The following is a 26036-nucleotide window of genomic DNA, read 5'->3' as shown; positions in this document are numbered from 1 at the left end:
TTTTCAAACATGAATATTGTATGTAACCCCTTCTTTAAAAAGTTTAGTAGGTAATAAATGCACTATTTATTTATTTATTTATTTATTTATTTATTTATTAATCCTCACCCAAGGACATTTTCCCATTTATCTTCAGGGAGGGAGAGAGAGAGAGAAGCATCGAGGTGAGAGACACACATCGATAGGTTGCCTCCTGCAAGACCGCGACCAGGGCTGGGGACTGAACGACATCCTCTTGACTGGAATCGAACCCACCACTCAAACTGTCCAGGGCTTAAATGTACTTTTTAAAAAGGAAAACATATAGAAAAAAACCTACGTAAAAGGTCGATCTGCCTCTCATTCCAGCCCCAAGCACTCAATTCCCTTCTCAGAAGCAACCATTATTACTTGTTTTCTGTGCATCCTTCTACAAATATTCTAAGGGTATATAAACACATACATATATAGCAATTTTATTTTATTTTTACACAAATGGTAGCATACTGTATACACTATTCTGCACATTCCTTTTTTCACTTGACAAAAGGTCCTGAAATCATTCCAAATGCATATCTATAGATGTGCCTCATTCCAGCGCATGGTCATCACATAGTTTAACTGATATTCCCCTAATGGACACTTGAGTTATCTTGAATCCTCTATTACCACTGGTGATAGTAAAAAAAAAAAAAAAAAAGATTCCAGATCAGGTACCATTCATACCCTTGTATAAAGATATAAATATGTTTGTTGGAGAAATTCCGAGACATGGAATTAATGAGTTAAGTGAAATATGCATTTTCAATTTTGACAGGTATTTTGCCCAAAAAGCCCTAAAGATAATGCATGTGAGTGCCTGTTTCTCTATATCCTCACTAAATGCTAATCACCAAACACTGATCTCTGCTAGTCTGAAAGGTGTTTTGTTATTTTAATGTATGCTTCTCTTAAGAGTATTAGTCTCACTACAAGTGAGGTTCAGCCATTTATATTCCCTTTCTTGAGAATGGCCTGTTCACTGAAGCACCCTTTCAAGAACAAAAAATTCTGGGGAGAACTTAGTATACTTCTGTGGGTCCTTCTTTTGAAGAAAGAAAATTTTATGTATGAAAATGATTTTCAATTGAAATGTTCACTGCAAAAGAGAAACCTGCACTCATAACTTGAAGTTTTAAAGATAATCTCAAAATTGAAACAAGATTGTAAAAATTCTAAATCTCCTTGGACAAATTCCCCTCCCACAAACTTCCCTTCATTCTCTAGTTTGAGAAAGACTAGTTGTGCCAGGAACTTTCAGGCAGAAATTTCATTTTACAGAATGACCAAACCCATTTTAATCAATTATTTTAGCCTTTCCATTTCTTGCCACATCTCTTCTATCAGAGCTTAGCTAGTGAACTCTGGCTTGCATTTTGCTAATTTCTATTTTTGTATCTTGGTTTCCCTTCCCCACTTAGCAAATCTTATTGGCTAGGTTTGTTAAGCTTAAGAAAACCTTTTCCAAACAAGCTTTTGATCATGAAGTCCACTCATAGCCTCTGTATTCCATATACTCTCGGCACTGAATAAACATATGTGTGCCAGTACATATGTTTGTGGGTTAGTGTAAAGGTTATTTGCTTTACTTGTGCATATACTCCATCCTGCCACCTAAACTCAGATTGTCAAGGTTTCTTTTTCGTATTCCATTTTATCAAATAAAATCTGCCTGATGGTCCAAGTAGCCCGAGTTACTGTTAGATACCATGCTGTTCTACTACTATGCTCTCTACATTTTTATTTACCTCATACCAAACAAACTGTGGTTCCTTTTGCTGGCTTAATTTTTTTTTTTTTTTTTATCCTCACCTGAGCACATTTTTCCATTGTTTGTTCAGATAGAGTGGGAGGGAGAGAGAAGAGAGAGAGAGAAACATCGACGTGAAAGGGACACATCGAGTGGCTACCTCCCGCACGACCCAACCAGGGCCAGGGACAAACTGCAACCGAGGTACGTGCCCTTAGTGGGAACCAAACCAGGGTCTCTCTGGACCTCAGGCTGATGCTCTAACCACTGAGCAAAACTGGCCAGGACCTTAATTTCATTTTAATTTCTGCTAGATGGACTAAATTACTAGGGAAAGTAAGTTTTACTTGTCTTTGTTGGAAGTCATGTTTGCCTGCATATGCAAAGATAGAATTCATCAGATTGCAATCAGAATTTCCTTGTCTCAGATCACAACTGAAGCCTGGGCTCTAAACCTGGACTGTCTGGGTATGTATCTGGCCTCCACTTGTTACTCATTATGTCATCTAGGGCAATTTGCTTAATTCTCTGACATTTATTTTCTATCCATAAAATGGAGATTGTAATAATTCCAAACTCATAAGGTTTCTATGAAGATTAATTGAGATAATCCAGGTCAAGAATTTAGTATGGTGACTATGCCAAAGAAAGAACTAGCTTTTCAACAAAGGTTCATACAATTTCTTCTTTAAAGCTAGGTTAATGTTCTCCTTTAATTTATACAATCACCACCTTTCCTACCCACAGGACCACTAGGGTTTAGACCAAATTATCACCCACAATTCAATATCAACTTAAGGCAGTGATTTTCAATTGGTGTTCAAGAATTTTTAAAACAAGCAGTACCTGACTGCTTAGGGGCACTGACCTCTTTTCCTTTATATGGTCAAATATAAAATAAAAAAATAACAACCACCAACAAAATAGCCTTCCAGTGTGAATGAATCAAAATTATACCAATTTCTTTGTCAGATCGGCAAAAGAAATAGATTTTTTTGGTGTGTTACAGAATTTTAGTAATTAGTTTGTGTGTGCCATGAGATGAAAAAGGTTGAAAATTACTGATTTAATGTAATTCATAATATATAAGACCAGAATTTATAACACGAATTATTTTATGTTGGCATACATCAAAACTTACCTCTTAAAACCCAAATGGCACCATCTAGGCTTCCACTTTTTAGAAAAATTTCTACTGCAATATTCACAATTTGACATCTTGGTGCTAACTTCTCAGGCCCTGTAAGTCCTTTTAAACTTGTAAAATGTATTTTTAATTCATACAGTGTATCTAAGACCTTCCTTCCCTAGAGTAGAAATAAAAAAGCACTAACTGAGAATCAATCATTTAAACTATTACAGAGATACAAAGTCATACTGATTAATTACAGAGAAACCCATTATCCAATTGGAATCATCATTCTAGATGGACAGTTCTCAAACTATTCCAAGACTCTACTCTTCCTGCTCAGCCGCAAAGGTGGGACCCCTTTCAGCAGTTCTTCTTTCATGTGTTTTATACATTGTGCTTCCCCTAAGGATTTCCTTTGGCGAAAGGATTTCATGCCTTGGTGTGGGAAACTACTGATTATAAGTTTTTACATTTCTCTGTTGATGCCCCTGAGATCCAGGAGGGAGGGAAAGTGAAAATAAAGACAATTTATCAACAAATTTAGATAAAGAATGATAGTTAAAAAAAGGATAAGATTGTTGGTTGAAAATTGTTTCTTTGATTCAACAGCTTAATTATTTCATGTAGTTTACATAAAGATTGTTTCTAGTCTGCACATCAGAAACTGGATACATATTATTTTATATCAGGGGTCAGCAAATTTTTTCTAGAAACAGTCATAGAGGAAATACTTTAAGATTTGCAGGTCACATTTGGTCAGTTGTACATTCTTTTTCATTATTGTTTTTAATATCTCTTTTAAAATGTAAAAAACACTCCTTGTTCTCAATATGTATTAAAACAGGCTGTGGGCCAGAATTGGCCCTTATTTTGCAGACCCTTGTTTTATATGTTATACTATTTTGAGTCAGATGAATATTATGATGTCAAGGTATATTCAATTTGACTATATAAATAGGGCATTTTCAAGAGTTAGCTGCTTTAATTTCTTTTTTTTATCCTCACCCAAGGACATTTTTTTTTGGATATATTGTTCAGATGGGGGGGGGGGAGAAATATCGACGTGAAAGGGACACATCGAGTGGTTGCCACCCACACAACCCACCCAGGGCCAGGGACAAACCACAACCGAGGTACATGCCCTTAGCGGGAACTGAACCCAGGTCTCTCCAGACTGCAGGCCAATGCTCTAACTGCTGAGCCAAACTGGCCAGGGCTGCTTTAGTTTAATTTCAATGGTTTTACTTATATGTTAAAAAAGGAATAGGTTTTCATTAAAAATACTGAGATAAAATATTTTTTCTAAATAACATGGTGAACTTTTTAAATTAAAATACAACACAAATTCACCAGCCTCTTAAGAAATAATAACCCAATAAAATTAAACTCTAAAATTTGAGCAAAATCAATGTTTAAAAAAATTTTTTTAATCCTCACCTGAGGCTATTTTTCCATCGATTTTTTTCAGATAGAGTGGGAAGGAGGGAGGGAGAAAGAGAAAAACATCAATGCAAGAGACACACATTGATTGGTTGCCTCCTGCACGATCCTGACTGGGGCTGGGGATTGAACCCGCAATCGAGGTACATGCCCTTTATAGGAAATCGAATCCAAGATTCTTTGGTCTGTGGACCGATGCTCTAACTGATGAGCCAAACTGGCCAGGGCTCAAACTGTTTTTTAAAAAAATCTTCTTGTTAGGTAGTCCTTAATTTCTCAACATTAAATATCCATGATATTAATGCTATGACCAACCTTAAGCTGGACAGTAGGGCCAGGTACAAGGTACATTCTGCCCATTCTAGGCCTACCACACAAAAAGTACTAAACCTCTAGGAGACCTTAGAGACTAAACACCTTCTGTAGAATGATTCTGCTGTTTTTAATTTTAAAAAGTTCATGACTTTCATATGTGGATGAGTAACCATATACTTAAATGTTATTGAACTCATTCAATTTTGAAATAACTGCTTTATAAGAAGAAAGTAACAAAAGATACATATTAATAGTTGATTCAATAGTGAGTGCACTCTCATCTGTTCCACTCTATATTACTCCATCCCTCAGCACTTCCTCCCTATTTGGGATTTGACTGTCCTCTACTTAACTTTACTAAATCTATAACCCCACCTGCCACCTCTCGGGGATATCTAAACAATGGTAGTATAACATGGTTTGTAATCACTAGACCACTTCTATGGTGAGCTAAACCTCAAAGGCAGACATCGAGATATTTCGCATATAGTATTCCAGAGCAGCCCTGATCGGTTTGGCTCAGCAGTTAGAGCATCGACCTGCAGTCCAGAGAGACCCGGGTTTGGTCCCCGCTAAGGGCATGTACCTCTGTTGCAGTTTGTCCCCGGCCCTGGTTGGTCGTGTGGGTGGCAACCACTTGATGTGTCTCTTTCATGTCGATGTTTCTCTCTCTCTCTCTCTTCCTCTCTCTCCCTCCCACTCTATCTGAACAAAAAATGAAAAAATGTCCTCGGGTGAGGATAAAAAAACAAACAAAAGTATTCCAGAGCAGTCTAGGAGATGATTTTTAAAGAGTTGTATTAATTGTGAATATCCTGGGTTCATCTTAAAAAAGGTGTCTTGAACTCTTGCAAAGTTACAGTGCTATTGGTTAATACTCAGGAGCTGGTGAAATAAATTCTGAAGTGAAAGTAGCTTCAAGTAAATATGACATTTAGCACAGCTTCCTAAGTGTTCCCTACACTGACATTCTACATAGTAGCCAGTCTGATGCCACCTCCTTTCCACATTTGCCTAATATACCACCTAATAATTCACTTACTAGTCTGGGAGTCATTTTGTCACTTGTAATGATTAGCAAATTCCTAACTTAACCTATATTCTGTTCAAAAATTTAAAACCAACACTTTCAATACCAATTCCAAACAAAAATTTAATAAAGTACCTTGGACCACTGCAACAGCTTGTGATAGAAGTACATAGCACTGATTCCAATTCTTCCCAGCAAAGTTTTATCTACTTCACTATTTTGTGGATCTTTGCTAACTGAAACACAAAGTAGGCATATGGAAGAAAGTGAAACAGTCATTTAAAATAAGGGAAAAGGCAAGTTAATATGGAATTATTGATACAAGTCAAACACCAGGTGTCGGCAAACTATAGCCCACAGGCCAAATCTGGCTTGTGGCCTGTTTTTAGATATAGCCTGTGAACTAAGAATTTTTTAATTTTTATTTTTATTCTTTTTTTTTTTTTATCCTCACCCGAGGACATTTTTCCATTTTTTGTTCAGATAGAGTGGGAAGGAGAGAGAGGGAGAGAGAGGAAGAGAGAGAGACAGAGACAGAGACATCGACGTGAAAGGGACACATCAAGTGGCTGCCACCCGCATGACCCAACCAGGGCCGGGGGCAAACTGCAACCGAGTACACGCCCTTAGCGGGGACCAAACCAGGGTCTCTCTGGACCGCAGGCCGATGCTTTAACCGCCAAGCAAAACCGGCCAGGGCTATTTTTAAAGGGTTGTTTGAGAAGAAAACAAAACTATGTGACATAGATCATATGTGATATGCACAAAGCCTAAAACAGTTACTATCTGGTTCTTTACAGAAAAGGTTTGCCAACCCCTGATAAAGAATATATCAGTGAAGAGCTCATGTTGAGAAAAAGTTTTAAAAAATATGAATTTTGGCGACTTGAATTAGTGAAGATTGTAACAACTATAATGACTGAAAAGTTCAGGTGCTCCAATGTAATTTGCTAACAATAGTTTTATTAATCTGAACAAAAAAAAAAATGAACATGAAACACATCTGACATAAAACACCAATTTTTGATCTTATATCATTACTCTAACAATAAATAGATGAAAAAATTTATAACCAGAAGTGTCTGAAACCTATAATATTAACTTATCCTCAACATGGAAAATATTAAGAGCTTTACATTCCTGTTAAGAACATTACATCACCTTAACACACAAGACTCAGAGCAAAACAGTGACATTTTACCTGTTTCGGCAAATTCACAAAATGGAACACCTGGTCTCTCTTCAGTATAGCCTTTTGTTAGTGTTTCAGCTACACAAATACAAAACCTCTGGAAATCTGCAAATTTTTCACAGTCCATTTTTACCTTAAGGTATAAATTTCCCAATTTGGTCCAGTCACCTTTTTCTTTACAATGCTATCAAAATTATTAAAAACAAAACAGAAAAAGAAAGAAAGCTGTCATTTATACAAACATATTATTGGGTAGGCATATGCAGGCATTAGATGTACAGAAACTAAAAAGACAGTGTCTGCAAATCTCAAACTTACTGACAAGAGTTACATCAATAACATGCTATTGTATAATTTGCTTTTCTGACTACTGCAGAGCCTTTATAATCTAGATAGAAATGTACATTTATTTTAATTATCTAGTTCCTAATGTACTTAATGATGTCACCCCCAAACCTGAACTAGACAGAGATAAATTTTATGAAATTTCTTCTACAAAAGGGGGCTACAAAGTAAATTTCTGAAAAGTAAACTTACTATCTTACTATTATTTTCTATTATAAACTAAGACATAGTTTTCCACACCAACCAACAAAAAATTATTTCAAGGATATAAACACTAAGACTAGACCAACAAGTACTAGATGAGTACAAAAATTATCTTAAATTAAAATGTAAAATTGCCCTGCCAGTTTGGCTCAGCAGTTGGAGCGTCGACCCGCAGACCAGAGAGCCCTGGGTTCGGTTCCCACTAAGGGCACGTACCTCGGTTGCAGTTCGTCCCTGGCCCCGGTTGGGCTCATATGGGTGGCAACCACTCGATGTGTCTCTCTCACATCAATGTTTCTTTCTCTCTCTTCCCCCCTCGCTCCCTCCCACTCTATCTGAAGATAAATGCAAAAGATGTCCTCAGGAGAGGATAAAAAATAAAATCACCCTTAAAGCACCCTATTTCCTATACTCTAAATGCTGGGCCAGTGCACAAACTGATCTTAGCTTTCCCATCATTTCACACACTGCAGCCATCCATGAACAATGACAAGTAAGCCAACTTTCTTGTGCACTGAGTGAGTCTGCCAGTGACAAGAATTAAAGGCTAAGCTTTAAGCCCTGGCCGAGTAGCTCAGTTGGTTAGAGCATCAGCCTGATACACTGTTGTGGGTTCGACCTCCAGTCAGGGCACATATAAAAATCAACCAGTGAACCCTGAAAGGTGGCTCAGTTGCTTGGAACATTATCCCATAATTCAAAAAGCTGTGGAATTGATTCCTGGTCAGAACACATATGTAGGTCGGGGGCATACAAGAGGCAACTGATCAATGTTTCTAACATCAATGTTTCTCTCTCGCTCGCTTCCTTCCTCTCTCTCTGAAAATCAGTAAAAATATGTCCTCTGGTTAGGATTAAAAAAAAACAAAAAACAAAAAAAACCAACCAATCATAAAGAAGTAAAACAAGAAATCAATGTTTCTCCTTTCCTCTTTCTCTCTAAAAATATAAAAATCAAAAAATAAAGGCTAAGCTTCAGATCATTACACCTTAATGTAAGTTAATTTTGAAACTATTTCCAGAATTATTTTTAGGACCGTCCACAATTCTAGAAATTATGTTTGCATTTCAAAGTATTTTAAAAAATTAAACTTATTTTCCTTGATCATTTTTTTCTCTGTAACAGCTACATTTCTAAAACTTTTTCTAAAATTGGGTTACCATTCAAAGCGTCTGACCTAAGATCCCAGCAATTTATTTAAAAAATAAGTGTTATACCTCTATTTCATTCAAGGCTGAATCTAAATCACAGGTCCGGTTCTTTTTAAATTGCTTCATTTGTAACCTTAAACAATAAAAAAGTGTTAATTAATTCACCCCCCCCCCCAATCACTATTGCTCCTAATTCATTTATTTTACAGTTTATACCTAAGAGACTAGAGGAAAATGAATGCATTAATATACAATAAAAATTCTTTAGAGCTAAAAAATGTCAACTACATAAATACATATTTCACACCAGTTCCCCAAACCATAGGCAACAAGGAGGAAAAAGGAAATTCCATACAAAACCATACCTTCAGCCTAACTTGAAGACAGAGCATGCCAAAGCTTCAAAATTATTGTGAATAAAAAGAGGAAAAATATTAAAACACAGCACTTGATCTCTACTGTTCCCACTCCACCCTCAAAGCTCCACAAGCAAAGTCAGACCAATACAAAAGCAAAGTAAAAAAAACCTATGGGGAGAACCAAAAAGGGAAACTACTAGAGGGATCTAACATTGATTTAAAAAAATACCACTACAAAGACTAAGTCTATACTAAGTTTGAAAATGCTAAAAAATTTAGAAAATTAAAAAAAGTGTCTGGGGTAGGGTAGAACACAAACCTTAAAGAAGGCAATCTGAAATACATAGCTTTTGGGAGAGGGGGGAAAAAAAGACAAAAATGAAAAGGAGAAGCCCCTTTGGCAACTGAAATGAGGATAAGAAGAAAAAAGGGAAAGAAAAAGGTACCATTAAACTAAGAGTATTGCAATGGAGGTATGAAAAAATGCTCAACATCACTAATCAAAGAGAATGGCTACCATCAATAAATCAACAAAAAACAAGTGCTGTTTTTATTGCAACAAACTGAAGAGAACTGAAATACCCATAATTTTTTTTTTTTTTTTTTTTTTTTTTTTTTTTTTTTTTATCCTCACCCGAGGATATTTTTCCATTTTTTGTACAGATAGAGTGGGAGGGAGAGAGAGGAAAGGAGAGAGAGAGAGAGAGAAACATCGACGTGAAGGGACACATCGAGTGGCTGCCACTCGCACGACCAACCAGGGCCGGGGACAAGCTGCAACTGAAGTACGTGCCCTTAGCGGGAACCGAACCCGGGTCTCTCCAGACCGCAGGCCGACGCTCTAACCGCTGAGCCAAACTGGCCAGGGCGAAATACCCATAATTTATAGGACATCCATACAATAGAGTATTTTGCATTTATAAAAAAAATAATGAATCTCTTTATGAACTGATTTAGATTGATTTTCAAGATACACTGAGTAAGAAAAGCAAAGTTGAAAAGAATAGTTTTTGTATGCTATCCTTTATGTTAGAAATAAATATAAGAAAAAATATGTATATATACCTGCTCATTATAAGAAAGACTAACTCAAAACTAAAAGACTGGTTACTTCCAATGAAGCGACAGAAAAGGAATAGAAAGGAGGAGGGAATAGAAATGGGGAGTAGGAATAAGGAAGAAAAACTTCTTTTTATCCTCATCCGAGGACATTTTTCCATTTTTTGTTCAGATAGAGTGGGAGGGACAGAGAGAGAGAGAGAGAGATACATCGACGTGAAAGGGACACATCAAGTGGTTGCCACCCAACCAGGGCCGGGGATAAACTGCAACCGAGGTACGTGCCCTTAGCAGGAACCGAACCCAGGTCTCTCCAGACTGCAGGCCAATGCTCTAACCACTGAGCCAAACCGGCCATGGCAGGTTTTGTGTTTTTTTTTTTTTTATAAAGGTCTTTGGAGGTCTATAAGCTGAACAGAAAAAGCAATGAGAGAAAGACTGAAAGAGAGGTATTAACATATTTTATTTAGCTAACATGACAAGAGAAGGAAAGAGTTCATGCAGTGGAATTAAGTTGTGAACCAGAGGATGAGAGATTCCTTTTATACTTGATGTGCCAGGCACTGAGATGAAACCAGGTACTGAGAAAGATCTGGTGAGGCTGGCCAGGAGGGTTGGCTAGAGGCAGCTTGACTAATGACAATGTAAGTAAGGCATAGCCAAGAGATGGGAGAAAGGCTTACACTGGGTAACTAGATGTTTGCACATCTGTACAGTGATAAGTGCTTTGCCTTCATCCTTTATAGGTCCACACCAAAATATACATATATTTTAGCCTTAATTATAATGATTTTTCTTACCTGGATTTCATTTCCAGAACTGCAGTTATTTCTTGTTGGGAGGCCTGTACTTGGTGTAAGAGCTTAACAATATAGTTAAAGTGTTCTGGGTCAAGCACCATCCCCGCTTCAACAAGCTGTAGAAGAGAAAAAACATTTTTTTCCTTAGTCTTACTGTAGTCATTCTTATAAAAACATAAAAGAGTTGAAAACCACTGTCCAATTTAAGAAAGATGAATATCTTAAAAGAAAGCATTTCTTAGGTGTGTGAAACAACAAAGACTGATGGAAGAAGAGAAATACAGACAAGTAGAATTAAAACTTCTTTAAAAATTTCAATCATACTTTCTTCAAATATTTGAGAGCCACAATAAAACACCTTACTTCAAGAATTAAAAAAAAAAAAGTAAAAACAGTCATTTGAATTTGAAACTTGAATATTCTCCCTTTTCTCCAAGTTATCTCGACAATTTTGTCACTTTACCCCTTGTTTGGTACTCATTCCATCTTTTAGTGTAGCACTGATGCATACCTTATCCCTGATTGTAAACTTCCTGAGAAGTGTCAAACAGGTTTTTTACAACTACTAGAGGTGATCAGTAATTTATGATTAAAAAAATGTCCAAGCAAGTAATTCTGTCAAGTTTTATAATGTGAAACTACAGGTATTCACTGAAATGTTTGTTCTTCTGCGAGACTAATTCCAATGCTGCTTCCCAAAGAAAATGAGGGGTTTCCTGCTATTAGGCCGGTTCTGAAAGGGATGGCTGCATGGTACCAAATACAAGGAGGTATTCAACAAAAGTAAAACTTTTTTTCCCTATCCTCACTCGAGAACATTTTTGCATTTATCCTTAGATAAAGTGGGAGGGAGAGAGGGAGGAAGAGAGAAACATCGATGTGAGAGAGATACACTGAGTGGTTGCCACCCACACAACCCCAACTGGGGCCGGGGACAAACTGCAACCAAGGTACATACCCTTAGCGGGAACTGAACCCAGGACTCTCTGGTCCACGGGCCAATGCTCTAACCGCTGAGCCAATCAGGCCAGGGCAACAAAAGTAAATTTTTTTTTTTTAATTCTCACCCGAGGACATTTTTCCATTTTTTGTTCAGATAGAGTGGGAGGGAGAGAGAGGAAGAGAGAGAGAGCAACATCGATGTGCAAGGGACACATCGAGTGGCTGCCACCCGCATGACCAACCAGGGCCGGGGACAAACTGCAACCGAGGTATGTGCCCTTAGCAGGAACCGAACCCAGGTCTCTCTGGACTGCAGGCCGACGCTCTGAGCCAAACCGGCCAGGGCCAAGAGTAAAATTTTTAACATATTTTTAGAGAGCTATAATTTTTTATTGTTTATGCCAAATATAAAATTAATTTCTAGCCACTATTTCCTATTTACTTTTTTTGTTTTGGTCATGATTTTCTATTTATATATTTATTTTTGTTAGAAATGACCTTAAATCTTTTGTAAGAGAAAAATTTTCTGTAATCATCCTTAAGGTGTAGATATGAGGACAGTTCATTAACTAGAAAGAAGCCACCTGAAGTGCTTAAAACTATTGATTTAAGGGGAAAGCCTGTCAGTCATTGAAGTCTGTTTATAAACCCTATTTCAGGAGAAAATAAACATTTCTGAAAATAGAATTCTTTGGCATTAAGAATGTGAATTAAAGGCAGTTTAATGCTTTTCTTGAAAATCATTATTTCTTCCTAAATCACTATTTTCTTTTTGTTGATGATTCACTATCAGAGGTTAAAAGAGATAAAACAAAATCATACCTTGCAAAAGATATCAATTAAAACAGGTACAGCACTCCTTAATTTCATAGTTGCCACATACTCAAATATTTCTAGTAATATTTTCAGAGCAGGCTGGATAAAACAAAAAAAAATTACACTCATTTTCATGTCTTCCTTCAGTACATTTTAAGTGTCTCAAATTCATTCATGCTGAAAAACACAAGTGTTCTCTAGGGAGTATTCAATAAATATGGAAATTGAACCACTAAATTATACAAATAAGAACTATAACAAAGGAATTAACTTAAAATATTAGAAATTATATATTTTCAGGTTACTTACCAGCGTGTTAACCATTATGCTGAGGTTCACTACCTGAAATACTTCTTTCAATAAACAATGTTTGAGTAAAGAATTCAGAAGGTCATTTAGCACTTGCAAATCAAAGTGTATACCGGGAGGAAACTTTCTGTAGTATTCCATAAACATATTTACTGAAAATAAAAAAAAATATTGAAGTCATTTGCTACTTTTAAGATATTCATTCATCTTTTCTAAGTTGGACAATTTTTCTATTTGTAAAGATTAAGTAGTAGAAATTCATTTTCTTAAAAGGTACATTTCCAGTATCAGAAATATTTGATGAAAATAATTTAAAGCAAAAGTTAATGGCAATGACATGCAAAGTCAACCAGGCATGTTAGGGACTAGATTGGAAGCTAACTCATGTGCTCTCCATAAACAAAAGATCCAACTGCCTCATATATCATGGTCTCAACATGAACTCCCAGGAAGCCACACTTCTAGGAAGTCTTCAGGCAGTGGTCTGGTCAAGAATGAGAAGCTGTATGATTTGGGGATGGATGTAGACTATTTTGACATATACCCCTTCTTGTTGTTTTAACCCCACCAACATGTTGACCCTGGGGACATTTTTTTATTCCAATTTATGATTATGAACAGTCTACTAAAAATTACAACATTGAGTAATTTCCTTTGCAAAAGTAGTTTTTAAATGTCAATTCCTTAATCAATTTTCTACACTTAAAACATTTCTAATTTTTGCTCATTAATTTTACTAAATTTATTTTAATTGAGATCACTTCACTGATTATTTTTTCCCAATTCCCAAATTTCTCAGGTCAAAATCTTATACATTTTATCTGAAACTGCTTTAGTAAAAATACTTTGGGTTTTATTTTTGTGTTAATTATTTCTGCCCAGAATACTTATTACTCTCTGGATTACTTGGTGCTGCTTGGGACAGTTGGTAATACAGTCGGTAATTACATTATGATAATATTCAGCTTTATTTCAAAGTTCCTTTATAGACTACAATCTTTTTCCAGGGCACATACAGAAAAATTCTTCCTGCTATTCACTTTGCAGTATCTGTATAGTTGCCTATATAAAAAGCAGATAAACTGATAACATGGGAAATTCAATGTCTGCTACTATAAATTATTAATAAAACTGAAACTGCAAATGTTTAAGAAGGCATAGTTGCAAAGAATTTATTAGTGTTAGTCCACTAATTAACATGTACCCCTAATTCTTTTTGTCATTAAATACTTTTAAAATTTAAATTAAAATAGTAATATAATTTCTCCTTTTGTTTTTTAATACTTAAGGATATGTTTTTATTGATTTTTAGAGAGAGGAAGGCAGGAAGAGGGAAAGAAGGAAGGAGGGAGAGGGAGGGAGCGAAACATTGATGTGAGAAACACTGATCAGTTGCCTCTTATACACATCCCAAATGGGGATAGATCCTGCAACCTAGGGTACGTGCCCTGGCTGGGACTTGAACCCACAATCTTTTGGTGTACAGCCTGATGCTCCAAACAACTGAGTTACCTGGCCAGGGCACTTATTTTATTTTATAATCCTCACCCAAGGATATTTTTCCATTTATTTTCAGACAGAGTGAGAAAGAGAGGGAGAGAGAAACATCAATGTGAGGGAGACACATCGACTGGTTGCCTCCCCCATGACCCCGACCAGGGCCGGGAACTAAACCACAACCAAGGTATGTGCCCTTGACCGTAATCGAACCCACGACTCTTTGAATTGCAGGCCAATGCTCCAAGCGCTAAGCCAAACTGGCCAGGGCCAGGGCACTTATTTGTAATTCTTTCTAAGACCAACAGAGCTATTCTAAGGCATTTGGTTTTCTTTTCTTTCTTTTTCAGTCCTCACTTGAGGACATTTTTCCATTTTTTGTTCAGATAGAGTGAGAGGGGGAGAGAGGAAGAGAGAGAGAAACATCGACATGAGAGGGATACATCGAGTGGCTGCCACCCATGCAACCCAACCAGGGTTGGGGACAAACTGCAACGGAGGTACGTGCCCTTAGCGGGAACCGAACCCGGGTCTCTCTGGACCACAGGCGAATGCACTAACCGCTGAGCAAAACTGGTCAGGGCGAAGGCATTTGGTTTTCATACTTAGAAGTACTAAACTACTTTCATATTATAAGACACAACAGAACACTGTTGGAAACACATGAAAGAATTTACAGTAATCATTCCATTGTCTCAAACCTGCACGTTGTAGTAAACACAGCTCGTTAATACTTATATATTTCTTAAATACATCCATGCAAACCTGTAAAAGTCAGAAAAAATGTAAAATTACCTTTTCTATTTTATAAAAACTATACACATTTCAATCCTATCTTTATGCTTAAAAGATAGGATTGAAATGTTTAAAAGTGAACTTTTATCCAATGTTTAAAAGTGAACTTAAAGCAATGGAATAAAGAAGCTGACATTAGATTAACTCAGATCTGAAATATATGCTGAATTCATTACAAAAACTTTAATTAGAGAAGCTCTGTCAAAGAAAGAGTCAAGGAAACAGTCAAAATTATAAGCAACTAAAGAGGGGAGGAAAATCCTTGAATATTAAAATAAACCTTATTTAGATTATTAAAAAAAAAACCACACATGGAAGTTCAATTTTTAATTTTTTGAGGTAACACCATATTGTTTTCCATAGTGGCTGCACCAGTCTGCAACAACAAACTTGGGAAAGGGCAGGGAGGGAAAGGGAGGGGGGATCAGTGGGGGGAAAAGGAGAAACATCTGTAACAAAAATTAATAAAAAAATAAATAAATAAAAAATAGTAAAGTAAAAAAAAAAAAACCCCACATTTACTGACTCAAGGATAAACACATTGACCAGTGGATTAGAACAGAGCACTTAGAAATAGACCCTCTCATATACAATCAGCTGATTTATGACATGGTGACACTGAAGTGCAGTGGGGAAAAAGTCTTTTTAGTAAATAGTGTTAGGTAATCTTGGGATCCACATAGGGGGGAAATGTATCTTGACTTCACATCATAAACTAAATCAATTCTGGAAGGCTTAGACTTTTAAATGCAAAAAAGAAAACAATAAAACTTTTTAAAGGAAGAACAAACATTTTCATGATTTTGACGAAGACTTCTTCAATAGGACAGATGCAAAAAGTTAACAGCATAAAAGAAAAAAAAGGCAAAAAAATTAAGAAATTTTGTTTTTAGCAAAACACACTTTTAAGAGAGAGAAAAGGCAACTTGTAAAGTAGTTAAAAGTATCTGATATATAATTTCCAACAAACAACTTGTATGCAGAATATGTAAAAAATTCTTGAAACAGATAAGAAAAAGACATTCTCATAGAATATAGGCAAAATATTTAGATATTTCCTAAAAGTGGATATCCAAATGTCTAATAAATATTTTGAAAAGCTGCTCACCTTCATGAATGATCAGGGAAGGCATCACTCCCCACCCACCAGAATGACTAAAATTAAAAGGCTGATAATACCAAGAGCTGGGGAAGATGTGAAGCAACCAGAACTCTCAGACATTGCTGATGAGAATATAAACTACTGTGGAAATGTTTGGCCATGTTTACTAGAGTCGAACCTATGCACATCCTATGACCTAGCAATTCTAATTTTAAGTATAACCCATCATAATGTGTACATATGTTCACCAAAGGACATACAGAAGAACAGACAGCATCACTCTTTATAATTACCAAATTTAGAAACTACCCAAATGCCCATCAAAAGTATATCAACTAATATACTTTGATATGTTCAGACAATGGAATTTCAATATTATGTAGCAATGAACAAGAAATGTCTACAATTAAGTAAAAACAGATGAATCCCGAAAATATTGAGCCAAAGAAATCAGAAACAAAAGAATACATTATATGATTCATTTATATAAAGCAAAAAATTAGGCAAAGCTCATCTATTAGGAGCCAATGAAAATCTAAATTAAAACATGACTGAGATGGTTATTAAAACAATCTCTACTTCAAAGACTTTACATACTTTACCTTTTCATCCCCTTGCTCAGGCACATGAGCAAATTTGCATTGTGATCTCTCACAGCCACGTAATGTATTAAAATGAAATTTGCAATATTTATGTGGTATCATCAATCCTAGGGGCTTCTGAAACACCTATAAAATAAGACCGATTCCCTTTCTGTGTTAAATGTAAAATACTTATTATATTCAAGTGAGAAAACATTTGAAGCAATCAGAAATATATACCCAAAACAGTATCAAGACAAATTGCTTGCTGATTTCAAAAAATAAAACTTCAAACAATTTACATTTTTAAAAATAATGAAAAAAATCAAGTGAGCTGTCTGAATTTTTGTAATTTCCTTTAATGTAAAATAGTCCATCAGTTATTAGTGTTTTTTTAAAATATTTTTTCTTTATTGACCTAGAGAGGAACGGAGAAAGAGATAAAAACACCAAGAGCGAGAGAACATCAACTGGCCGCCTCCTGCATGCCCCCCACTGGGAACTGGGCCCACAACCTGGGCACGTGCCCTTACCCAGAATGGAAATGGCAATCTCTTGGTGCATGGGTCGACGCTCAACCACTGAGCGACACCGGCCGGGCATTATTAGTGTTTTTAAAAGCTTATATATTCCCTCTTCCTGCTTGTGTAGCTACCTGCCCCTTTTCCTTTCACAAAAAGCTAATTCTATTATAATGTGCATCATATTTCAAATGCGTTTATTAGATTCAAAATTTTCCTTAGCTTTTCGAATTAACAGAAAAAGGCAAATGACAGAGTCAAAGCTTTCTGTGACAAACTTCTATAAATTGCTCTATATTCCCTTTCATCACAGAATATTCATCCTTTATTTTCTGTTTTGGATATCTACCCCCTCTTCTGCTTTTAACCTCCTAAGTTATTTGTGAATATTCTCTGAATCACTATGCACTTTCTGCCTCTTACCACCAACCCCAATTCAAAATCCATACAATGGCTGCAACATTTATTTTTAACCTTACCCGAGGACATTTTTCCATTTTTTGTTCAGAGAGGGAGAGAGAGGAAGAGGAAGAGAAGAGGAAGAGGGAGGGAGGGAGGGAGGGAGGGAGAGAGAGAGAGAGAGAGAGAGAGAGAGAGAGAGACATTGACGTGAAAGGGAACATAGAGTGGCTGCCACCTGCACGACCCAACCAGGGCCAGGGACAAACTGCATCTGAGGTACATGCCCTTAGCAGGAACCGAACCCGGGTCTCTCTGGACCGTGAGCCAACGCTCCAACCGCTGAGCCAAACCAGCCAGGGCGGCTGCAACATTTTTTTATCATTAAAAAATGATAGGGGGACTTCCAGTCAAGATGGCGGGTAGGTAAACTCGGTATCGCGTCCTCCCACAACCACATCAAAGTTACAACTAAACTACAGAACAACCATCATTCAAAACCGCCTGAAATCAAGCTGAATGGAAGTCCTACAGCTACGGAATTTAAAAAAGCAGCTACATCCAGACTGGTAGGAGGGGCGCGCGAGGGGTGGCGGCGGTGGCGGTGGCGAGACGGGCTGGTCCCACACCCAAGTGTGGTGGATAAAAATCAGGAGTCTCCTGCGGCTGGGAAGGTTCTTCCTGAGGACTGAGAGGTCCCCATCCCACACCAGGTGCCCCGCTCAGGGTTCCAGTGCCAGGAAGAGAGTCCTCATAACTTCTGGCTGGAAAAACCGGCGGAAACTGAGGCTCAGGGAGGCTGAGGCGGCTGGAGCCCCAGGCAGCTCCTTAAAGGGCCCGCGCATGGACTCATCGGACTCTCTCCCTCTAAGCTTGGAGGGGAGGCAGCTCGAGGGGCGCCAGAGACATACAGGGAAGAACTGAGCTGTTTGGCACTGGAGCGAGGGCTGGAGAGGGGGCTTCCTCGGGGACAAACGTGCTGTCAGAGGCCTTTGTTCCTTTGGTGAGTCCTTCCCTGGGGCGGCAGACAGCGGCCATATCTGGGACTCCAGCAACCTGGCTCACACTGGTAGCCCCGCCCTGCTGACTCCCTGAGGCCCCGCCCCGCCCCACACAACTTTCAAGCCCACCCAAGCTGTTGCCACTTGCTTAACCATAGGATTGGCCGGTCTTGGATCCTGCTTCAGGTTTTCCCTAAATTCTTTCAAACGAGCAACATCGGGTCTCAGCGAGCCCCATACCTCTCATTAAGTAATACACAGAAACAAACACAGAGAGGCAGCCAAAATGAGGAGACAAAGAAACAGGTCCCAAATGAAAGAACAGAACAAAACCCCAATAAAAGAAATAAGCGAAAGGGAGATAAGCAACCTAATAGATACTGAGTTCAAAATACTACTTATAAGGATGCTCAATGAACTTAGTGAGAACCTCAGTGAACTTAAGGAGGGCCTCAAGAGCATAAAAAAGGAGCAGTCAGAAATCATGGATACACAGTTAGAATTGAAGGAGGCATTAACTGAAATAAAGAATAATTTACACAGCTTCAATAATAGAGTACGTAAATCCAAGGAGCAAACCATCGATTTGGAATATAAGGAAGCAAAAAATCCCCAATCAGAACAGCAAAAAGAAAAAAGAATCCAAAAAAATGAGGATAGTGTAAGGAGCCTCTGGGACAACTTCAAGCGTGCCAACATTCGCATCTTGGGGGTGCCCGAAGGAGAAGAGAGAGAACAAGAAATCGAAAACCTGTTTGAAACAATAATGGCAGAAAACTTTCCTAACTTGGTGAAGGAAACAGACATACAAGTCCAGGAAGCACAGAGAGTCCCAAACAAGATGAACCCCAAGAGGCCCACACCAAGACACATCATCATCAAAATGCAAAAGGTTCAAGACAAAGAGAGAATCTTAAAAGCAGCAAGAGAAAGGCAGCTAGTTACCTACAAGGGAGTTCCCATTAGGCTGTCAGCTGATTTCTCAAAAGAAACTTTGCAGGCCAGAAGGGAGTGGCAAGAAATATTCAGAGTGATGAAAACCAAGAACCTACAATCTATCCTACAAAGCTGTCATTTAGAATCGATGGACATATAAAAACTTTCCCAGACAAGAAAAAGTTAAAGGAGTTCATCACTACCAAACCGTTATTATATGAAATGATGAAGGGTCTTTTTAAAGAAAAAGATAAAATGTATGAACAAAATGGCAATGAATACATATCTACCAACAATGGAATCTACAAACAAAATGAACAGGAAGAACAGAAACATTCTCATAGATACAGAGAACATTTTGTTGGTTGCCAGTTGGGAAGGGGGTTGGGGGAATGGGTGAAAAAGGTGAAGGGATTAAGAAGCACAAATTCATTGCTAGACTGACAAACCTCAAAGGGAAAGGGGTTGGGGGGTGGTGGGAAGAAATAAACCAAAGAACTTATATGCATAACCAATGGACACAAACAATAGTGTGGGAAAAGTTGGGAGGGGGGCGGGAGTGGGGAGGAGGGGGTCAATGGGGTAAAAATGTGGAATATCTGTAATACATTTTACATCCAACAATAAAGATTTGGAAAAAAAAAAAAAATGATAGGGAATAATACAACCAGAAAGGCCCAAAGTATGTGCTTTCTAAGTTGATTATATTATTATTATTTTATACATATATATTTAAATCTTCACCTGAGGATATGTTTAGAAAGAGGAAGGGAGGGAGAGAGGAAGAAAAACAATCAGTTGTCTTCGGAGGCTCCCCCACTGGGGATCAAACCTGAAACTCAGGTAAATGCCCTGACGGGGAATCAATCAACAACCTTTGGGTGCATGGGATGACATTCAACCAACTGAGCCATTCCAGCTGGGCAGATTATTATTTTAAATGGGGGACTTACCCTTATAATCTTTTCCCTTGTAAACATTTCACAGGTTTCAGGATTCTGCAACTTTAGGTCACAATGTTGTCCTGAAAATCTGAAATCTAAAAATGATTAAGAATGACATAACACATCAATAGGTTACACCTCATTTTCAAGAAATGCAATGAAATTACTATCTGCTTTAAAGTTTCACTTGGACCCTGGCTGGTCTGGCTCAGCAGTTAGAGCATCGGCCTGTGGACCAGAGAGTCCTGGGATTGGTTCCCTTTAAGGGCACATACCTTGGTTGCAGTTTGTCCCCGGCCCCAGTTGGGGTCATGCGGGTGGCAACCACTCGATGTCTCTCTCTCAACCACTCGATGTTTCTCTCTTTTTCTTCCTCCCTTCTCTGTCTCCTGCTGCTCTCTCTGAAGATAAATGCAGAAAAATGTCCTCAGGTGAGGCTATAAATAAATAAATAAATAAATAAAGTTTCACTTGGAACTATTCAGTCAATTCACTGGCTGCTATGGGGTGTGAAATATAGAGTGATTTACATTAATTAGGCTCCTTAAGTATTTCCAGATCTGTATTTAAAATTTATTATAAGCTGAAAATTCTTTCTTTCTTTTTAAAAAAATCCTCACTTGAGGATATTTTCCATTTATTTGCAGATAGAGTGAGGCGGGGGAGGCAGAGAGAGAGAGAGAGAAACACCGATGTGTCCCGCATGACCCCAACCAGGGCCGGGGACTGCACCACAACTGAGGTACGTGCCTTTGACTGGAATTGAACCCACTCTTTGGTCCATGGGCTGACACTCTAACCACTGAACCAAACCAGCTAGGACTGAAGATATTTTCTTTTTTTTTTTTTTTTTTATCCTCACCCGAGGACATTTTTCCATTTTTTGTTCAGGTAGAGTGGGAGGAAGAGAGAGGAACAGAGAGAGAGAGAGAAACATCAATGTGAAAGGAACACATCGAGTGGCTGCCACCCGCACAACCGACCAGGGCCAGGGACAAACTGCAACCGAGGTACGCGCCCTTAGCGGGAACCGAACCCGGGTCTCTCAGGACCGCAGGCCGACGCTCTAACCGCTGAACCAAACCGGCCAGGGCTGAAGATATTTTCTTAAAAAAATTTTTTTTCTTTATTGATTTTTAGATAGAAAGAAAGGGAGAGAGATAGAAATATTAATGAGAGAGAACACTGACTGGCCGTCTCCTGCGTGTCCCCGACTGCAATTGGACCTACAACTGGGGCATGTGCCCTGACCCGGAATCAAATGACCTCTTGGTGCATGGGTCGACGCTCAACCACTGGGCCACACCAGCCGGGCTGAAGATACTTTCTTAAAAGCCTTACATTGCGGCATAGAGCACTGTATTAAAATGACTGTCTTTAGATTAAACGGACAAGTATTATACACAATAAACTTTTCTAAGGGAAGAAAACTATTGCGATCCCAGATGCTTTGGACTGAACTGTGCCCCCGTGAAATTCACATGTTCAAGCCCTAACCCTAAATGTGACTTTATTTGGAGATAGGGCTTTTTAAGGAAGTACTAAGGTTGAATTGGGTAAAAAGAGTGAGGCCCTGATCTAATAGAATCAGTGTCTTTATAAGAAGAGACACCAGAGAGCTTGCTCTCTCTCTCTGCAAACATGCACCAAAGGGAAGGCCATGTGAGGACTTAGCAAGAAGGCAGCCATCTGTAAGCCAGGAAGAGAGCTAGAAACAGAACCCTGCTGGAATCTTGATTTTGAACTTCTAGCCTCTAGAACCATACAAAATGAATTTGTTGTTTAAGCCACCCAGTCTGTGGTATTTTGTTATTGCAGTCTGAGCTGATGAATACACCAAGCATCATATCCCTTAATGTTGGTCTTTTAAAATGAGAATTAGGACATTAAAAACTTTTTTAAAAGATAAAATTAAAATGTTTTTTATTTTAAATAATCCCCCACCCCTTTTTTTACTTTGGCAGCATCCAGATATAATTTGGAACAAGATGAAGTTTTTGCTGCATAGCTTTGCAGTAATTTTCCTTATGAAACCTGTAAGGCTTTTCAAGATAAAACACGTGATCATCATGAGCTTGCTGCTGTAGTATATAAAACCAGGTTCCATGAAGTCAGTAGTGGGAAGGTACAGAAGAGTTAGGTGTGAGCTACACAAAAAGATTTTTATTGTTTCTAAATTCATTCTTCAATCTAGTTTATTTTTATCAAAGCATTATGAATTATTAAAATAACTGACACAAATTCTAAAACACATTCTAAATGCTCAACTAAAATACTAAATTGTAGGTATAACCATAATTTACTTGTACTACCATTATCACATAAATAGATACTTCAGAAATTATTCCATCAAAAGTACTAAGGTACACAAACCTTTTCAATTTTAACATATTCTATGCTTATTTTGATATTTTCTTTTTTGTAGAAAAATCTCCTGTATAGTTCCTATATTATAAAAAGCCAACAGAATTTTATTAAGAAAATAGTACCATTCATCCGTGGCTTCAGTAATGTGTCTTCTTGATAAGCACTCAGATTCAAAGGTGGCAGCGAGAAGCACAGAGGTTTGGGGCCCAGTGCTGCTAATTGACATTCACCAACCATAATCTCTGCATTTTTAGAATCTTTGCTGTGTGAGCAGAAAAACTCAAATCAGAATTTAAAGTTATTACAAAAACATTAAATGACAGTCTAAGTAGAAATACAACCTAATGCTATGTATATGCTATATACTGTTATACTATGATTACCCAGTATTTATTTATTGATTTTTGAGAAATGGGGGGGTGGGGGGTGGGGGGGAGGGAGAGAGAGAGAGAGAGAGAGGAAGAGGGGAAACGGGGGTGGGGCGGAGAGACTGTTGCTGTTTCACTTATTTATGTATTCATTGGTTGATTCTTATATGTGTCCTGACTGGGGATCAAACCCACAATCTTGCTGTAATGGGACGACGCTCTAACCAACTAAGATATCTGGCCAGGGCAAATTATTTTGTATTTTTAACAGGCTGTTTCTGCCTTTTTAACTAGAAAACCAAAGCTTGTTAAATGATTGGGGTAGGGTAGGAATGAGGTGGTGGGATTAAAACTAGAGCAGAATATTTTTGATCATGCCAGACAAAAGTTTGAGGAAGAACTGGCCTAGCATTCCAATCCAGAAAAGATCATTCAATTACTCTTATTGGTATGGCAATAAAATAAGTAAATTATAAATTATTCTTAAGGACAGGTATATATAATATATTTATACATGTACTTGAGAGCTTCCTTTGGGAAGAAGGTAAAAAAACATACTGTTCTTGGTTGCTGATTTAAACAGCTTTGACTATATTCTAATATGTGAGATGCTATATAACAAGCAAAGGGGAGGGTGGGAAGCATCTCAGAACTGACAGATACAAATGACTTCATGTTTTAGAAGATCACTCAGATATTATATTTTATTTTTAAAACAATTCTTTTTTTTATCTTCACCCAAGAACATTTTTCCATTTTTTGTTCAGATAGAGTGGGAGGGAGAGAGAGAGCGCAACATCGACGTGAAAGGGCCACATCGAGTGGTCGCCACCTGCACGACCCAACCAGGGCCGGGGACAAACTGCAACCGAGGTACGTGCCCTTAGTGGGAACCGAACCTGGGTCTCTCTGGACCTCAGGCCGACATTCTAACCACTGAGCCAAACCGGCCAGGGCTAAAAACAATTCTAATAAGCTTTTTCAGCTGGGGTTTCCCTGCCCCCAAAGAGAATTAAAATAGTAAGTATGAAGAGGGGCCTACACTTAATAACAGTTGAAACTTAGCAATAGAGTTTAATTTTTAGAAATACATAGAAAATATATTTACTTCTTTCCCCAACTTGGGACATCATTAATATATGCAACCAACATAATACTCCTCCAAATTAAATAAAAACAAACTAGTAACATAAAACAAAGATATAGAAATTATGGAATTTATTAAATGGAAAAGATTCTCTAATAAAATTCTTTTATTTTTTGATTGGATGACTAAAGCCTAGGGTAATGTAATGACTTGCTCAGTGTCACACTTCTGGTCATTACAGTAGAGCCAAAGGGATGATGAAACTCTGCAGGCAGCAATGACTTTTTAGTTTGTAAGCAAAATGCTTTTAATAGAAAAAAAAAAAAGAGTTAACCCTATAATTTTTTTCTTTAAGATCTCCAAATGGTCATGAACTATACTGGGCTTCTGTGCCAATCTTAATTCTTACCTAGGCTTTCCCCTAATACAATGGTTCTTAAACTTCATCATGTATCCTGATCAGCTGGTGGCTTTCCTGAAACCCAGTTTCATGGGCCACATCTCCAGAGTGTGGGATTCAGTAGGTCATAGGTGGGACCCAATAATTTGTATTTCTGACTAGTTCCCACATGATGCTGCTGCTCCAAGGATCACACTTTGAAAACCACTGGCTTATCTGCGTGTGCTCTGGCCTCAATAGCAAAATGGGGATGGAGGATGGATCAGATGGTCTCCAAGGTGTCCTCCAACTCTTAGTATTTGTATATATTCTAGCAAGTGTACTGTAACTCTCAGTACTAATCACTGCAGTCATGTAAAATACCTGCAAACTATTATGTTCATCTGATTTCAGTCACTCTTACCTTCATAAAAGTCACACACATATTCTTTATTCTTTTATCATTATTCCTTATGCCTTCCTCATAAAATATTTTAAGGGCTCAAAAAACGTAGTCACAGCCTTAAGGTAACTTACAATATCCCTGACATCTAAGTATAACTGACACCTTAATTAAATAATGCCCGTGTGTGGCTTATGGCATAGTAGTCCACGCACATAGAGCAGAGAATGAAAAACACTCAAGATACAAATTACATGAATAACTGTTTTAAAATTACATACTTAAAAATTACGTTACAGACCTTTTGCAAACTTCATGCATAATTTCTTTTTCTTCTTTAGCAGTAACTTTGTCTGAAAATTTACACTGTGAAGATATGGTTAAAAAGTTCAAGTGAAAATATCTATTCCATATTAAGCTTTGAGGCTTACCAGATTTATTAGAATATATTAGATGTTGAATTAAACAACTGGCTAATGGCCAATCTGGAAACAATTCTACTCTATCTTATTTAAAATACTGTATATTGACTTAAGAGAATTTCAACTGTTGCTTAAGAGAAAAACTAATTTTCTCAGCTTTAGATATAACATTTAATTATACAAGCCAACATTTCAAATTATTATGAACAATTAAAGTCATGTTTCTTTTCTTTTTAAAAATTTTATTTATTGATTTGAGAGAGAGAGAGTGAAAGAGAGGGTGAGAGGGGAAGAGATTTATTTTTGTTGTTCCACTTATTTATGCATTCATTGGTTCTTGTATATGCCCTGACCAGGGATCAAACGCAAAA

The 26036-nt window shown here is 37.6% G+C and overlaps 1 protein-coding gene across 1 annotated transcript in view; it reads right to left on the bottom strand.

The window, feature by feature from the left end:
• The window catches only part of TOPAZ1 (testis and ovary specific PAZ domain containing 1), a 56251-nt gene that overhangs the window by 12886 nt on the left and 17329 nt on the right, over positions 1-26036 (bottom strand). The window contains 12 exon segments of the mRNA XM_036267211.1: positions 2910-3075; positions 5821-5921; positions 6887-7061; positions 8645-8711; positions 10797-10912; positions 12561-12653; positions 12864-13015; positions 15062-15125; positions 16860-16985; positions 20649-20734; positions 23129-23268; positions 25545-25609. Coding sequence (XP_036123104.1) covers positions 2910-3075; positions 5821-5921; positions 6887-7061; positions 8645-8711; positions 10797-10912; positions 12561-12653; positions 12864-13015; positions 15062-15125; positions 16860-16985; positions 20649-20734; positions 23129-23268; positions 25545-25609 — 1351 coding nt within the window.

Source organism: Molossus molossus, unplaced genomic scaffold, assembly GCF_014108415.1.
Source record: "Molossus molossus isolate mMolMol1 unplaced genomic scaffold, mMolMol1.p scaffold_m16_p_18, whole genome shotgun sequence".
Classification (NCBI taxonomy): domain Eukaryota; kingdom Metazoa; phylum Chordata; class Mammalia; order Chiroptera; family Molossidae; genus Molossus; species Molossus molossus.
The sequence above is the reverse complement of the archived record's forward strand: the minus strand, read 5'-3'. Positions and strand labels throughout refer to the sequence as shown.